At 48.4% G+C, this 16,332-nt stretch overlaps 1 protein-coding gene across 2 annotated transcripts in view; it reads right to left on the bottom strand.

Moving 5' to 3' along the window:
• Positions 1 to 2,303: 2,303 nt before the first annotated feature.
• Positions 2,304 to 16,332, bottom strand: part of ARHGAP6 (Rho GTPase activating protein 6) — a 457,219-nt gene continuing 443,190 nt past the window's right edge. For both annotated transcript variants that reach the window (XM_040467630.1, XM_040467631.1), the window contains exons 11-13: positions 9,513 to 9,781; positions 6,471 to 6,551; positions 2,304 to 4,311 (exon numbers count right to left, since the gene is read on the bottom strand). In XM_040467630.1, the coding sequence (XP_040323564.1) occupies positions 3,638 to 4,311; positions 6,471 to 6,551; positions 9,513 to 9,781 (1,024 nt within the window). In that variant the 3' untranslated portion in view covers positions 2,304 to 3,637. The remainder of the gene's footprint in view (positions 4,312 to 6,470; positions 6,552 to 9,512; positions 9,782 to 16,332) is intronic.

Genomic DNA, 16,332 nt, shown 5'->3' with positions numbered 1-16,332 from the left:
GGAGGCCATCGGTGGTTTTAAAGCAGGGACACGCCTGTGACAAGGTGTGGATTGTGAACTACACCCAGGGCGGTGGCGTGGAGGAACGAAGGAGATGGTGAGGGCAGACGCACAGAAGACGCCTGCGAGACAGGCCGTGAGGGTGGGATCCCGGGGAGGCTGGGGGTAAGACGCCCTGGACCAGGGGGTGGCTGGTGGCTAGAGAGAATGTGGCTGGGGAGGCCCCGTGCAACATTCAGTGAAGATGTCAAGCCACTGGGGACTGAGTGGGGTACCATGGCTGCAGATGAGGGTGACCAGACTTAGCAAGAGACACTCAGTTCAACTGAATGTCAGGTAACCAGTGAGTGGCTCTCTAACAGAAGTACGTCCCGTGTCGTATCTGGGACAAGAAATCTGTGTTCAGTATAATTACATCTCAGACATGGCACGCGAGGTGCCTCTACTAAAACGTGACCATTGAGGCAGGGCCCTGGTTTCTTTTTTTTATCACGAAAGCTGGGATGTCCCCATCAAACTGGGACGAGTCGGTCACTCTAGGCTGAACGGATGTCACCTGAATTGAATTTCGAGAATCTCCTGACCCTTTTGCAACCCCCGTGGGGTCTTCGGTTGGGGCGGGTGCTGGCCGCCCCTCGGGGGGGGGGGGGGGGGGGGCCTCCCCGGGCCAGGGGTGTGCACCCCAGGGACCACTATCCGCAGTCGCCCGTCTCCGCCACGCCATCTGTCGCCTCGACTGCACCGAAGACTCTCCACCTTTTTTGGCATTCGCCTTTGGTTTGCATTTTTTTTCTCTCGAACATTTGCTGCCCGTTTAGTCCCGTTTCAAAAATCCGTCCGGCCGAGCCGTGGTCCCGTCTCTCGTCCACCTCCTGCCGTCCGCCTGCCCGAAGCCTGCGCCACAGGCCTGGACTTTGTTCCGGCGGCTCCTTACGTTTAATCCCAATGCTGTCCCCCTGCCAAGCAGGTGTGTAGTGAAACGCGCATGAGAAAAGAAGCAAGCCGGGCTTATCTAGATGTTTCCTCAACTTGCGCAAATTCCACCGGTGGGAGAGGTTTGGGTTTTCTGTGACAAACCACAACGCGCGTACGTTAACAGCCACTTAGATGGATCAAGAGAAATTCGCGTTCGGCCATTTCTGCCATCATCTTTCTGGCCCTGTTGCCAGAGACACACAAGCAGTGCTCGTGTTCACAGACGCAGAGACACCTGCGACATCGCTTCTTTGCTCGCAGGAGTAACTGGAACAGCCTGCTCCACGGTTTTGTCCAACTTGAAAGCGCCTGAGCTCTATTTGTTTCTTGTCAGGCGTTCTGTCATTTACAAGGTGTTACAAATTACTTCAATTTCCACTCCGGTCCTTGGGTCCCGTGTGTGTATTTTAAAACAACTTATTTTCAATGTGATAAGGGTATCTAAAAACCCAGCTTTCACTCGCTATGCTAAAGATACGGCCGCTGGGCTTAAATCACACAGAGAGGGAGAGTGAATATAGTTTCTCTCTCTCTCTCTCTCTCTCTCTCTCTCTCTCTCTCTCTCTCTTTCACACACACACACACACACACACACACACTCAGTTTGGTTATTTAAAATACATGCTGAGCCCTGTTTCCTGGACCAGCTATTCTAGATCTGACTATCAACAGATGGAGAGACTTTTCATTACCCTTTGTGTCACAGACGTCCACCGCAGAGCCATTTGGTCTGGAAGCTTTAAAACATAAAACTCTTTGGGCAAGAGCCTGGCGGGCAGAAGGCCCAATGCACGAGGGACTTCAGTCTAGAATGGAGGGAAACAACTGGCCGGGTCACAGTCATGCTCAAAGCCTGGAAAACACAGGGTCAGTAGGAGGAGAGGGGGTGGCACGGAAAAGCAACTTGCCATCCACAATCAAGTAGCGTTTGCTCGGAGCCTCGTTCACAACTTTCCGCTGCGTGGGGGCACCCGGGAAGATTCGGATACTGGCGGCCAAATCCTTCCTGAGTCCCAGCAGGCCGCTGAAACGAATGAAGCATCTAAGGCCCTTAGGACGGATGTACCTTACAGGGATTGTGTTGGCAACACCTGTCCAGCAGGCGGAAACCCGGCCTGTGGCTAAACAGCCTCCACTCGAAAGAAATGACTGTTGTAAACTTCTAAGTGTGTCAGTGTTCCCAAACCGTCTGATAATTTTTTACCAGCTCTTTAGCTGCATATGTATAGTAGCGCTGCTGTCTATTGCACTTGGACTTGTGGATAGTGAAGGGTAGGTCTGGAATGGCGGGTGAGTTCATTCATCAGATTTAATGCCAGGGAGCAAAGTCTCTGTTTAACTTTTTATTCATCATGGCACAAGATAGAACATGAAGAAACACCACGGAAAATTTCATTGCCAACATGAAGATTAAGAGTAGCATGTTCCATAAAAAAAAAAAAAAATTCCTTTTCTATAATACACATTCCCTTATGAAGTGAAAAAAAAAAAAAAATCTCAGAAAATACTGAAGCGAATCGCCACCTGCTGGTCAAAAATGGTTTTGCGGTTGAAAAACTTCAAACTGAAGTGTGGCAGGAGCATTTTACAACACACACAAAATTCCTGAAGGAAACATTTCCTCAGCCTTTGGCACGACGTCAATACAAAGCTGTAGTTTTTTTTTTTTTTTTCCAAACATGATTTACTTTACAAAGCACTGCGTATAATTTGGTGAATACTGATTATGGGGCAGAAGGAAAAGCTGCCTTCTGTAATTTGAATACTCCATTTGGATTCTTAAACACTTTATAGTTGGATTCCAGTTTGTAGTTTTGAAAAATACATAAAAATTATACATTATAAATATATATTATATATGGTCTATATAAAACTGAATTTGAGCTAAACTGGGAAGGACAACTTAATTATTCTTTCCTTGTTAGGCACGGCCTTTCTCTTGTTTGATTAACTGAAACCTTTCTAAACAGATTCTAAAAATATATTCCATGATGTATCAAATTTAATATTCTCCTTAAAACATATTCAATATGAAAAAGCATTCGGTGACTACATTTTTTTGGTATCTCACTACTATATAAAAATATGGCTTGGCATATTCTGTTTTGTTTTGCTGTGTTAGCGTTTTTCCTTAGGCATTGAAGGAAGGGCTATCCCCAGTTAAAAAGCTATGGCAAAAGCACAGAAACCTGCTTGTGCATATTCTAGAACATTCTATGGAATCTCATTCCTTAGTATGCGTGAAGTGATTTAAAAAAAAAATGGTTCCTTCTGTTTCTGTGAATATATCATATATGATTATCATACATAATCTGTTACAGAATATACAACAGTCAGAACGGAAGTCACATAAATACAATTAAGCGATATCAAAGCAAGAGTTTTATCTTATACAGAGCCGAAGTGAGTAGTTTTTCGATTGGATATCGCCATCCGGTTTTGTTTTTGTTTTCTCCTAAGGCTGGCTATGCAATAGAACGTTATTATCAATGGCAAGGGTAGTGCTCTATATCTTTGAGTGAACTCGGTTTCTCCTGTGTTATTTTTTTAAAGTGTAAAAGAAGAAAAATAAGTAGAAGTGTCCAATTGTCTCACACCACCTTTTTTCCCTACTGAGTGAAAGAAGGCTGTTTGGGACGTGGGGGCGCGAACTCGGGCGGGCTCAGACCAGCGTTTCCGGGAGGGCGTCGGGGTTGTCGGTGGACAAGAGCTCCCAGATTTGCCACCGCTCTCTCTGCCAGTCGAGCCAGTCGGGGTCGCCCAAAGTCTTGCTGTTCTGATCGCCGGCGGGACCGGAGTAGGCAGTGCTCGGGTTTTGCTCAGTGGCCCGAGGCTCTTCCGAAGCGGTTCTGGAACCTTCTTCGGGCCTCCGAGGCCTCCACAGCAGTGACTCGGCAGGCTGGCGGGCTGACGCCAAAGCTTGCTTCCCTGGACCAGGATAAGGAGGAGGAGGCCTCTTGTCACGCTTCTCGCCCTCTCGAGGTCTCTGGTGCCAGGGCTTGGCTCTGCTCTGCGGCCAGGCGGTGCCTGGCTCGCTCTGGGTGAGGTCTTCGGCACTGCCCAGAGTCAAACACCGCCCTGCTTTGGGCATGGCCTGCTCGGGTCTCCTGCCGCCGCCCTGGATGTGGGGCGTGCTGCAGACCCGCGACACGGGAGGGCAGGCCGTGCACTCCACCACGGTGGCCGTGGTCTGAGTCCTCCGAATGACCTGCCGGCCACGTTCCAGTTCTGTGGGGCTCCCGTGCCACTGAGGCCAATTCGGGGACAGGTTCCCCTGAGAAAGGGAACATGGCCCCGGTCGCAGGGAGCTACTTTCAAAAATGTCTCCGTAGGAACCTGGAGGCCAGAGAGAGGGGCGAGAGAGGGAATTAGTTTGCAGAATCCATGTCGGGAGGTCCCGTCATTTCCTTCCCACTGGCAGCTTCAAAACCCGAAAAAGCCCAGTTGGCTCTTAGCTGCCGCTGCCTCAAGTAAAATATTTCCTAGTAAAGGCAATGACGCGTGACGTTTTGGTCACCGGCACAGTGCCCGTCGCAGCTCCAAAGACAGACGTTAGCTGTCAAACTAGATAGTCCTGGCCACTGATTTATTTCAGGAAAGGCCCCTTCCCCGTGGCTATGAACACTTTTCCGAGCATGGAAGGCAAAGGAAGCGTTCTCTTCTCGTTCGGGGCAATTTGCAGTCCTGGGGAGACACAAATTCTAATGCTTTCGTGTCTCTACGACGTCAGTAAAAGCCATTGGAATAAATGAACTGAATCTAAACTGGCCCCGTGGGAAGGACTGGTTGACATTTCCCAGCCTGCCTTGCATTGAGGAGGGCCACATAACTGAGGCCTGGCCAGCCAGGGTGCAGAGATGTGACGTCAGCCATTTCTAGGCCTGGTCCGATAAAAACACACACGCCTGTGAGTCTTCCGGGCTCACCCCTTCCGCCCACTACTAGGCTGGGATGGAGACACCCCCGGGGAGCCGCCGGCTGGGTGGGGCCCGAGCCCCTGAATGGCTGTGTGGACCAGAGCTCCCCCGCCCCTCCTCGCCCTTCACGATCCACACTGTGACGTGATGTGAGGGAGAGATCAACCTGTGACAGGTTAAGGCTCGAGGAAACTGAAGGGAGGGCAAAAGACTGCATTTCGCGAACAAACGGGTTCTTGGCACCTATGTCCCCAGACCGCCATTTACTAAAAAGTAGGCGGGGAAAGAGAAGACGATCACTGGGGCAAGAGACAGCAGCGTTTACACGGGGACTGATCAGAGTTGAAATAGCACGGGGAAATGGAGCGGAACATCTGGGACTAGTTTATCCTTGAGGCAAGAGGTAGTAAAGCACCTCAGAGGATACAACGGGATGGGGTTAGATAAAGGACCCGTTCGAAATTCAGCTGGATCAGATGCCACTAAACTAAAGATGCACTATAGACACACTCACATGTACACACACACACACACACACACACACACACACACGTATTTGGAACAAAAAACCAAAACAGTTTACACACTTCATGCTGTGTATTAACATACGTTCCACATGGATGAAAGAATTAAGGGCTAAAATAATGAAATACTATGAAAGAGAAAAGCATATAAATGATTAATGCTTAAGTAAAGATCAGTTTGGTGGAAGGATTCACAAAAACAAAGAGCCATAGACTAGATTATGTAAAACGTAACAATTCCAGATATGCAAAGGGGGACAAAACAAGTGTGGTTTCGAATGAGCAAAAATGCAAACTAGTGACTGCACCTCTGGATGTTTGGGAAGGTTCTTAAGTTTGACTCGCTGCCCTATTCTGGATGTATGACTTGCTTTCCCAAATTCTGTGAGTCTGTTCTTCATTGAAAATACAGAACAAAACGCGCAAGAAAGAAGTTCCTGACAGCATCACTTATTACAACGATAACCAAAAAATGGGTTGTAAACCAGGCGTATGCAGTCTGGAACACTACGTGGCCCTTCACGATAGTAATGGCAAATAACCGGAAAATGGAGGTGAAACAGATAATATAAAGTTGCACAGACAGAATGATTGTAACTATGTTTAAAAACTCTTGGAAAGGGGGTGCCCGGGTGGCTGAGTCCGTTGAGCGTCGGACTTCAGCTCAGGCCATGATCTCACAGCTTGTGAGCTCGAGCCCCGAGTCGGGCTCTGTGTCGACAGCTCAGGACCTGGAGCCCACTTCAGATTCTGTGTCTCCCTCTCTCTCTGCCCTTCCCCCATTCACGCGCTGTCTCTCTGTGTCTCTCAAAAAGGAATAAACCTTAAAAAAAATAATAAAAAACTCTTGCAAAGGAAATGAAATGAAATATAGTCAAAGGTTGACATACCTTGGCAGAAAGGCTAAGTATAGCTTTATATGGTTTTCCCCCTATTTTCAGCATTTTCCAGATAACATCTGACAAGTACTTAATATGATAGTAGGAAAAAAAAGCAAAGAAACTTCATTTAGAAAGCAAGTGCAATAAACAGCCTTTAAAAGATAGTATGTCACCTGTCATTCCTGGGTCTTTGGATCCACTTTTTAATGTTGAATGCCAAGTTCCCCAGATATTGAAAGGCTCCTCTGCCATATCTAGGAAAAAGTGTAAAGAGAAAGGTATGTGACTCACAATGGAAATCGACGAGCAAAAAGTCAATCAACAAACATTTTTGTAACATGGTATCACATTCAAGATCCTGCCGGATACAAGACAGAACAAGGTGCGTACCTGCCTTTCAGGAGGCTTAGTCCGTTGGGGATTTACAAAAAGGCTTTCTATATAATGGTCGTGGTACACAGAATAAGGGCCCCCAAAGATGTCTGTGTCATGATCCTCAGAACCTGTAAAGATGTCATACGCCAAAGGGACTGCAGGTCTGATTAAATTATGAGTCTTGAGACGAGACGATGATCTGGATTAGCTGGACGGGTAGACCCGATGCGATCACAAGGGTCCTTATGAGGGGGAGGCAGAAAAGGTGCTATATTTTTGGAGGAAGGGCCACGAGCCAGAGAACACAGGTGGCCTCTTGGAGCCTGGAGCCTCCAGGAGTAACACAGCCCTGAGGACCCCTTTGGATTGGTGAAGTCCAGAAGTGTAAGGTAATACACGTGTGTGTCGTTTTCAACCACTAACCTGTCATTTGCTAGAGCAGCGATGGGGAGTGAATACAATGGTGACGGATGACAACAGCTCTGACGGCAGTTACTGAGACGGAGGAACGTAAAACAGTCACCGTCCCTCTGCTGGTACTACCCTCCGCCATACCCCGCTGCTGACATCAACAGTTCACCCCTGCCTGTATTCATTCACAAGCTGGCAGAGGAAGGCGCCGTATGGGGCGTTCTCTCCATCTCAGAGTCCCCGCTACGACCCTGTGATGTGATCCTAATGAGTATTTCTTTTCTTTTTTTAATATGAAATTTATTGTGAAATTGGTTTCCATACGACACCCAGTGCTCGTCCCCACAGGTGCTCCATAATGAGTATTTCTTGAAGCAAGTGTCTACCGGGTGCTTCCCTGGGGCAGCCGTTCGGATGCCTTGTGCCCTTGTCGAGCGCTCACTGCGCGCCAGGTTCTGTGTTGAGGACTTTACGTGGGCGAGCGAATGGAACGCTCAGAGTTACTGCTCCTGTCTTTCTTAGTTTCCATACGAGGAGGGGAGGGGACTCCGAAAGGCTCCGTCTCTCCTGCAGGCTGCTCGTGGCAGAACAGGTTACCGACGCCAAGTCTCGTGCTCTGGTCATGGGACACCAACACGACTTGTTTCTAATTCCCTCGGGGTGGGGTTGTTTGCAGGGAGACATTTACAGAGTGGACAGGATTGCTTAGCCCCCGCACCAGTGACACCGGGGGCCGAATCCTTCTCTGCGGGGAGCGGTCCCGCATGCCTCGGGATGTTCAGCCCTGGGCTCTACAGTCTGGACCCCAGTAGCAACCCCTCCCAAGTCGTGATAACCCCAAATGACTACAGACATCGTCACCTGTCCCCCGGTGCGCAAAATTGAGGACCGCAGTGCCAGAGTTTGCCAAGATAGCCAACAGACAGAGCTTTCCTAGTGGGAAGTTGTCGAATAACATCTCTCTGAATTTGTATTTAGAAACCCGAATATGCCGGGCCTCTTACAACGGCCAGATTCTCTTCAGAGCACGTTCCTGTGTTGTTGTTGCAGAGAATGTTACGTATAGAAAATCTGTCACTAATTTAAAAGAGCAAATATTAGAGATCATTTATATACGTCAGAAAGGGAATAGTAAATCTATGATGCATCGATATCATGGCCATGAAGAATGTGAGCAAAATGGAAAATGCTAAATGATATGATTTTAAGTGAGATATGCTTAATTCAAAAGGAGCTATACTTTGGAAAACAAAGCTGTAAAGTTAGGTATACATCTGGACAAGGACTATGAAAACTAAAGTTTTACATTTAAAAAATAAATTTTATGCTTGAAGGGAACATGGGTTACTGTTTTCTTTTTTTTTTTAATTTTTATAATGTTTATTTAGTTTTGAAGGAGAGAGAGAGACAGAGTGTGAGCAGGAGAGGGGCAGAGAGAGAGAGGGGGACACAGAATCCGAAGCGGGCTCCAGGCTCCGAGCCGTCAGCACAGAGCCCTACACGGGGCTCAAACCCATGAACCATGAGATCATGACCTGAGCCCAAGTCAGACGCTTCACCGACTGAGCCACTGGGCGCCCCAGGTTACTGTTTTCATTACAAATTTTCTCAATTATTTTTTGACATGATTATTTATAAAATAAAAATAAACATACTATGCTTTAAACACACACACACACACACACACACACACACACACAACAAACAAACAAACAAAGCCCTTTCAGGGTGTTTCTGTGGATTAAATTATAAATGTAGGATAAAATGTGTCTTCCATTTATTACTCAGAGTGTCCTGCTGAGCCCTGGCACTGAGGGATTACTCTGTGGAGGAAAAGAACAGAAGCAAACATTCGGTGGCCAAATAAATCTGGGAAAAACTGTAAACCACACTCTCTTGTCCACTTTAAAGAGTTTGAGAAATTGTACAATAGAGAAACCATTAGCTCGGTTAGCCCAGCATTCCCCAAACATATTTGACCACGGAACGCTTATTTTGCCAAACAAATCTTCCTCTCCCACGGAGACCTCTTTGGCACACGACGTCTCCTTATATAGTGGGTTCAGCTTCCTCTCTTTGTAAAAGTAACAGCAATAATCAGGTGACATCTTAGACATGCAAACATGCTCCCAAACTCAGTGGCGAGGACACATCAAGTCCCTCAGATGCTCGGGGGGAGCAATCGGTGGGAGTATCGGGGGCTCTCTGGGCATGAGACTGCTTGCCACATGCCGGGGTCTGCAGGGACCCTCCCAGACCAGGACTGGGCCCTCCATCCCCTCCTCTTCCCAGAGCCGGAACTCGGCCAATCCCACAGAAGCACAGGAACATGAAACAAGGAAGGGATGAAGAGAAGGTCCAAGTGCCCACGCCACGCCACGTGCCATCAGGGTCACCGATCTGGCCGGCGCCGGCCGGGTTCCAGTTACCTTTGCCAAGCCTTGGTCCAGGAGAACTCTCCCTTGATTTCGACGATGGCAAGTGGCTCACCAGCACGTACTGCTCCGGCCCTTTGTAAAGCTTCTCTGAGCCCCCCGGGGCCGCGTCCTCTTGCATAGCCAGCAAGGAGCGCTCGGACAGCACTGGGGAGTTGTTGTCATAAGGGGAGAGGTCTCCGCTGGAGGCCTTGTTGGAGTCGGTGGATGAGTGCCTTCCTCCCACAGAAAATGAAACTTCCGACCGCAGCATGTCAGGGCTTCTGGTGCAAGGAGACAATAGCAAGCGCGTGAGTGTGTTAACACTTAGTGACCAGATTCAAAAGATACGACCGTGACACAAACGACAGGAGGAGAACGCATGGATGGGCACAGGGGCCGAAACCAAAAGACAATTCGGAGCAAACACTTGTACAGCGATAATGTGAAAGCGTTTCCACGACACGGCCAGCAGAGGGCAGTGAAACCCAACAGTCGTTACAGGAACTGTCCGGGCCAGGGAGGCGGGGACGATGAAACAGACATGGACCCCTGTACTCTCCAGGGGGCATCGCTCAAATGCCTGTTGCATTAATCTCGCTGCCACTGGAAAATCAAAGTCTGATGCTCACTATCTGTTAAGTAAGGAAAAACTGGCAGAGAACTCTGTGACGTTCCTTAATATCCTGAATTGAATATAATTCACATAAAACGATGAAACTTTTTGCGTGAAGTTCACGATGGCTTTATGGACAACGTTTCTTCCCCCACCCGAGCGCTCAGTGTGAGTAAATCCATCTTTCCTGTGACAGTGACGACAACGACGACGACGATGATGCTTCTGGTGGGAAGAATAGATTCACGTATGAAGAGGCGAAACACATGACAAATACATGACCGCCACTACAAGTTCATGGGATTTTAACACTCCGAAAATGAGTCTACAAGGCACGAGTGCTTTTACAAATGGATGCAAAACATGCTAATCAGCATATCCATGATGTCTTATCGGTGCATAAGTTGTCACAGCAACAGAAATAACAGCGAACGTGTGAGAGGGGCAGGAAAATGAGACCGTCAAGAACATGAAGAGAGTGTTGGAAGGCTTACCTGGGAGCATCTGTATTTTCTACCTTCCTCAAAACAGTGGCCCTGACATCTTGAAGGGAAATGATGACAGATTAAAAGTTCCAGAACCTACTTCTGTCGCCCCCCTCAACCCCACTTTGCTCCTCTTTAACTAGTCTTTGCTTTCTTCTGGTTTAATTTTGCAAAACAAATCCTTTGGGATCTTAAAGAAGGTAAACACACGCCCGAGCAATCTTTTCCTAACTAAAGGGCTGTGTGCACGCAGGACGGAGGACGTGCCCTCACAGGGGGATCTAGCTCAGTCTCGGGTTTCCAGCCGGGGTTAGCGTCCAGGAGAAAAGCCATCTCCGTATCTGTGACGTGCCTCGCCTGTCACTGACATGGCCAGGAGCTCGAGCACTTTTTTGCTGAGGAAGTTTCTTATCCACATGGAATAAATCAGTCCTTTCCTTGCCTCCTCTTTAAACCGATGATAGATAATCTTATGGGAAAGAGCCAGAGGACAACCACGAGGATGATTTTCCAGAAACGTGAGGCCTCCCGTGAAATGAAGGAAAAATAAAAGAGACTTATTTTAGTTCTGCTGGAAATGGGGGGCGGGGCAACTATTTAACCTCCATATCTACTGGGGTGGGATTCTCCCAAATTCTAGCAGGGGAAAAACAAAGCAAAACAAATGGACGCTGCTGTGTCATCACGAATTTGACTCGGGCTGAGGAAACTTTACTATGACAATGAGAAAAACCGAATGGGTTGAACATGGAGCTGAGCTTACAACCGGGGTTCTGACCAGGGCTAGAAATTAGAGTACGGGGCCAATTTCCATTGTTTTCCCTGTTTAGTTGACAGGTTTCCCCCGTCGTTGACGAAAATGTCTTAGGTCTCCTTGGCAAGAATAAGTCAGCGAGGACTAAAGTCTGATCTTGTGGGATGTTTGAAGAGAGCCCAGTGCATTCATTAGCCCAAACGCAATAACCATCAGGGCCACGAATGCTTTTTTGCCCCCTCACGTTGGGAGGAAAATGTTGGAACGGTGGCATTTTAGCTCGTGGGGATCCCAACTATTCTGTCTCGCGTCTTGCTCATCTGTCTTAACACACACAGAGAAGAGAATACATTCAGCCAAATATGATAAGCTGCGGATCCAGCCAACGGTTGCGTGCATAAAGAAAGGTGCCCTACGGGGGCGCCTGGGGGTGGCTCAGTCGGCTGAGCGTCCGACTCCGGCTCAGGTCATGATGTCACGGTTCGTGAGTTCGGGACCCGCATCGGGCTCTGTGCGGACAGCTCAGAGCCTGGAGCCTGCTGTGGATTCTGTGTCTCCCTCTCTCTCTGCGCCTCCCCCAAGTGCACTCTGTCTCTCTCTCTCTCTCTGCCTCTCAAAAATAAAGAAAAATAATTTAAAAAAAAAAAAAGAAAGAAAGGTGCCCTACGGAAGAAACGTAGCGGGTCTCAGCACTAGGAACACTTCAGTTTCCGCGCAGCGAGGAGGTTACTTTGGCCCTATGGCAGCATGCATCAAGGTGCCGTCCCGAGGCCTGTGGTCACCTCTGTGTGTCCCCACCCCGGCCTCGTCTTACCTTATGGCTCTTCCCATCGTTTTCCTCTCCCTAGCCTCTCAAATTACTCACTACAACGTTGTTCCATTTGCACAGTTTTGCAAGCTGCTGCAGTAAGCTCTTTGGGGACTGTGCAGACGGGGAAATCACACTCACATTAATTATTGGGTGTGCGGAAAAGGCTTCATGAGAACATTTCGTTTGCTTAACCGAAACAGAATAAAACAGAGAACAGTGGTAACAATAACAAAAATAACCGAGCTGCCACACCGTTTCCGTTCCATTTTCATGGCTGTGATTGGAGCTGATGGAGGAGAGGTGAGAGAGGAGGAGGTGGAGGGCCGCTGACCACTTCCTCTGTTCTTTGGGGAACATCACCCGGGAACTTGTTGGAAATGCGAGTTCTCAAGCCTCGCTCTGGACCTACTGTCTGGACTGGCTATAACATGGGAGGCCCCCGGTGAAAAAAAAAATTAAGAATTTTCAGGTGGCGATAGCAGATCATCGAGCCAAGTGTGGGCCTCTTCTCGATGGAGGCCCTGTGCAGCTGCACAGGTTGCAGACTGTGAACTGGCTTTGCCTATTGAAAGGGCATCTGGGAGTGGGGCTAGCAAACCGTGTTTTAAAAAGCCCTCCAGGTATCTGTGACGCAGGGGCAAGTCTGAGAACCTCGAGGCCAAACTACCTTCCCTCCCTCATCCATAGATAGGACAGTGGGCTAAGGATCTGTTGGGTCGAATCAGGAAGGACAGCACAGAGAGTGGCCCAGACGTCAGCACTGGTTGGCCGAGGGGGTTAACGTGGCGGTCCCGACCTGGAGGTGGCTGGGGCCACGGCTGAATAAAGGGGGGGTGCGCCCATCCTAGCCACTCGTCAACGGCATCCAGACAACCCAATGCGTTTGGGTTGCGGATCAGAATCGGTAAGGTGAGAGGGAGCGGGAGAAGCCAACCTGCCTTTCTCTGCTCTTCAGGTTCATTCTCCTAAGTCAAGCCACCAAAGTGACTACAGCCGGGGCCCCAATCAGGGGAGAAACTGAAGGAGGGGGCCAAAGCTAAACCCTGCGGGTAGAGACGCAAGCAGGTCTCACAGTGGACACAGGCTGTGAACCTGAGGGTGGCTGGGCTCACGGCCAGGGACGCGAGCAGAAATGCACTCGTGCAAAGCGACCCCTTTGTAAAAGTGGGTGCTCACACAGGGTTCCCTGGGTGGCGGGCAGGTCACACGTCTCTCTAGCAGCGGAGGCAGTAGGGCTTGAGACCCTTGTAAAATGTATTTGAGAAACGGTATCCAGCATTATTAAACCACCAATAGTCAAATGCTGTGTTTACACTTGGGGTCAATGGCCCTCTTAAGTGTTTAAGGCGGTTTCCACCCATCACTTCGTTTTCTCAGCAGAGGTCAGTAAGGCGGTGGCCAAATGTGCCCAACAACCCACGTGCGAGGAGTGCCTTTGCACGTGGGAGTCCGCCAGTTGGTAAACGAAACGAAACCATTTTATTCGCTTCTCAGGACTCCCACGACCCGCACGGGCAGTGCAGAGGCTAAAAGAAACTTTGGTGTCATCCCATTGCTTTATCATCGAATCTACCTGGAAACAAATCCGGAACCCCCACCGCCATCGCCTTTGCTAACATTTGCCTCTAAGATGATTCAGGTCTATGGAGACAATTTTTTTAAGTTCAGTGCTGCAAGTGAAGGCAATGAAATTTTTGTATTTGTTTATGTAAAATATTTCACCAGCGGTTCGCTAAGATGAGCGAATGGTTTCAAAGCGCGTAGCGGGCCCTCTGTGTCTTGGAATTGAGCGGACAGGTTGCCCGTCGACACGGGTTTGCCTCCACGAGACCTGAATGCACAGCGGGCACGGCCGGTCTCAGCTAACCAAATACGCACGAGATAGATATGGAGAGTGAAGCGCTTTCTCACCCTTAGCTGGTCCCTCCAGGTCAGGGTGTTAACACGCCGCTGGCAGGGGACTGTGGGCAGGCCTGCACTGCAGCTGGAGGCACAGAACTCGTTCTGCGGATAAATGGAAAACTCTGGTTCAATCACCGGATGTGGCAGCCCAGCCCCCTGCTGAGCTGTTCCCCAGCGAGAAACATCCTCGGAGATTTCAAGCACGCGTCGGCTTCTTCCTTGGCTTCGTCGCTCAACTGATAAAGCTCAGTCTGCTGGGACTCAGAGCACATACCCATCTCACACACTATTAATCGCACGGGGACATTCGAACTTACCCGGGGCTCGGGTGAAATTTCTCTCCTCCTTTTTAGCTCTTGCTAACTCCCTCCTGATAGCCAGGCACACGAAGGCATTTATGACAGGCGCAGAGAAAACAATGCTGACTCCCGTCCCTTTTTGTACAGTGTGCCTCGTGAGACATCTTCCAGTTAGTATTCTGCAAGTTTATACAAGAAGTTGCGCATCATCGTAAAGGCGTTCGGAGAAAGAGGTGATGCGATCGATTCTCGCTTCGTTTTGAATTGGCTTTCCGTAGAAGGCACATTCACGCTTTTTGGAATTTTTCATTCTGGAATTTCCTATTCCACGTGCATTTCTCCTGAAGTTGTCTGGCTGAAAAGGCTTTCTTTTTTTTCTATTTTTTTTTTTTAATGTTTATTTAGTTTTGAGAGACAGAGAAACAGAACCTGAGCGGGGGAGGAGCAGAGAGAGAGGGAGACACAGAATCTGAAGCAGGCTCCAGGCCCGACGCGGGGCTCGAACTCACGAACCGTGAGATCATGACCTGAGCCGAAGTCGGATGCTTAACCGACTGAGCCACCCAGGCGCCCCTGAAAAGGTTTTCTCGAACAGAGTGTGCATTGGGGGGGGGGGGGCGGGGGCGGGTTAATGCTTCATTCATTTCCAAGGAGCTGGAACAGAATGACAGCTGAGGCTACACTACGGCCAGTCAGTAGGGTTCATTGCTATTATACTATACTGAGAAAGTCTCATTTCTCGTCTCTCAGAATTTCCTGAGAACTTTTTGACCTTACAAATCCTAGGAAAAGGAAAACTGGAATCATAGTCCATCCTGTAGCGCTCCATGGTTTTGTGGAGGAAGGCATTCTCAAGGACGGTCTTTGAAAGGTTAAACGAAATTATCTACATGATATTTATTTGATAATTTCAATGTGACGCCTTGAATTATGAGAAAGCCTAACTAACGCTCCTCCATCATGAAGAAGGTAGATTTTTTTTTTTTTTTATTCAACAGGAGGAGAATCTGGTTCAAGAAAACAATTACCTTTCACTCCCAAACGCAGTGAAATTTGTTTTCTTTCCATTTTGCTTCCAGAATATAGTAGGAAAATGCTATATTTAGCCTTGCATACCACATAGGTATGCATGGTTGTTTGTGATTTTTTAATGGTTAGCTTTTTTTCCCAGAACATTAAAGCAGCTGAAAGCTATTGAAAAATTGAAAAGTTGGCACATTAGGACTTACATCATTATATTAGGGTGAAATGCTTTATTTGCGCCCAAACAGAATCGTATTATTTAGTTCAGCTTAACTTAATTAAAACTTATTTAGGATTGTTACTTGCTCAGGAGAAACTGTCAAACAGCAGTTCTCTTGGTTGAAAAATAAGATAAGCAAAGAAGTATTTTCAAAGCATCACTGATGGGTTTGCTTCCCTTTGGCTTTGGGGTCCACGGTGGCTCGGCGTGGCAGTGGCCTTTAAAAAATTCTGTTTAATATTTTGCTCATCGTAGATTTTGGTGTTAACTTTGATTTTAAAAAATATGACAGGTCCACATCGTTCATTTTGATGCCTGAATTTTTATTTATTTATTTATTGTAAATGTTTTACTATTTATTTTTGAGAGAGAGAGAGCGTGAGAGAGGGAGGGGCAGAGAGGCAGGGAGAATGGATCGGAAGCAGGCTCTGCACTGAGAGCGCGGAGCCCGGCGTGGGGCTCGAACTCGCGAACCGTGAGATCATGACCGGAGCTGAAAGCAAGAGTCGGACGCTCAACCGACTGCGCCACCCCGGCACCCCAACGCCTGACTCCGTAGCACACCCTCCACTTGGGCACCTACGTGAGTGCCTCACTCTCCTCGCCCTGCTCTGGGCCCTGCTTCGGTTCTTTTCTTCTGTTGCAAATGCCGGAGTCCCACATGCCTCGTCCTCTTTGATTTACCTTCCATTCTCATCCCCTACCTCCTTTAGATCCCTAATCAA

Source organism: Herpailurus yagouaroundi, unplaced genomic scaffold (genome assembly GCF_014898765.1).
Source record: "Herpailurus yagouaroundi ecotype Mexico unplaced genomic scaffold, PumYag 67525, whole genome shotgun sequence".
NCBI lineage: Eukaryota > Metazoa > Chordata > Mammalia > Carnivora > Felidae > Herpailurus > Herpailurus yagouaroundi.
This window is presented reverse-complemented; position numbering and strand designations above follow the sequence as displayed.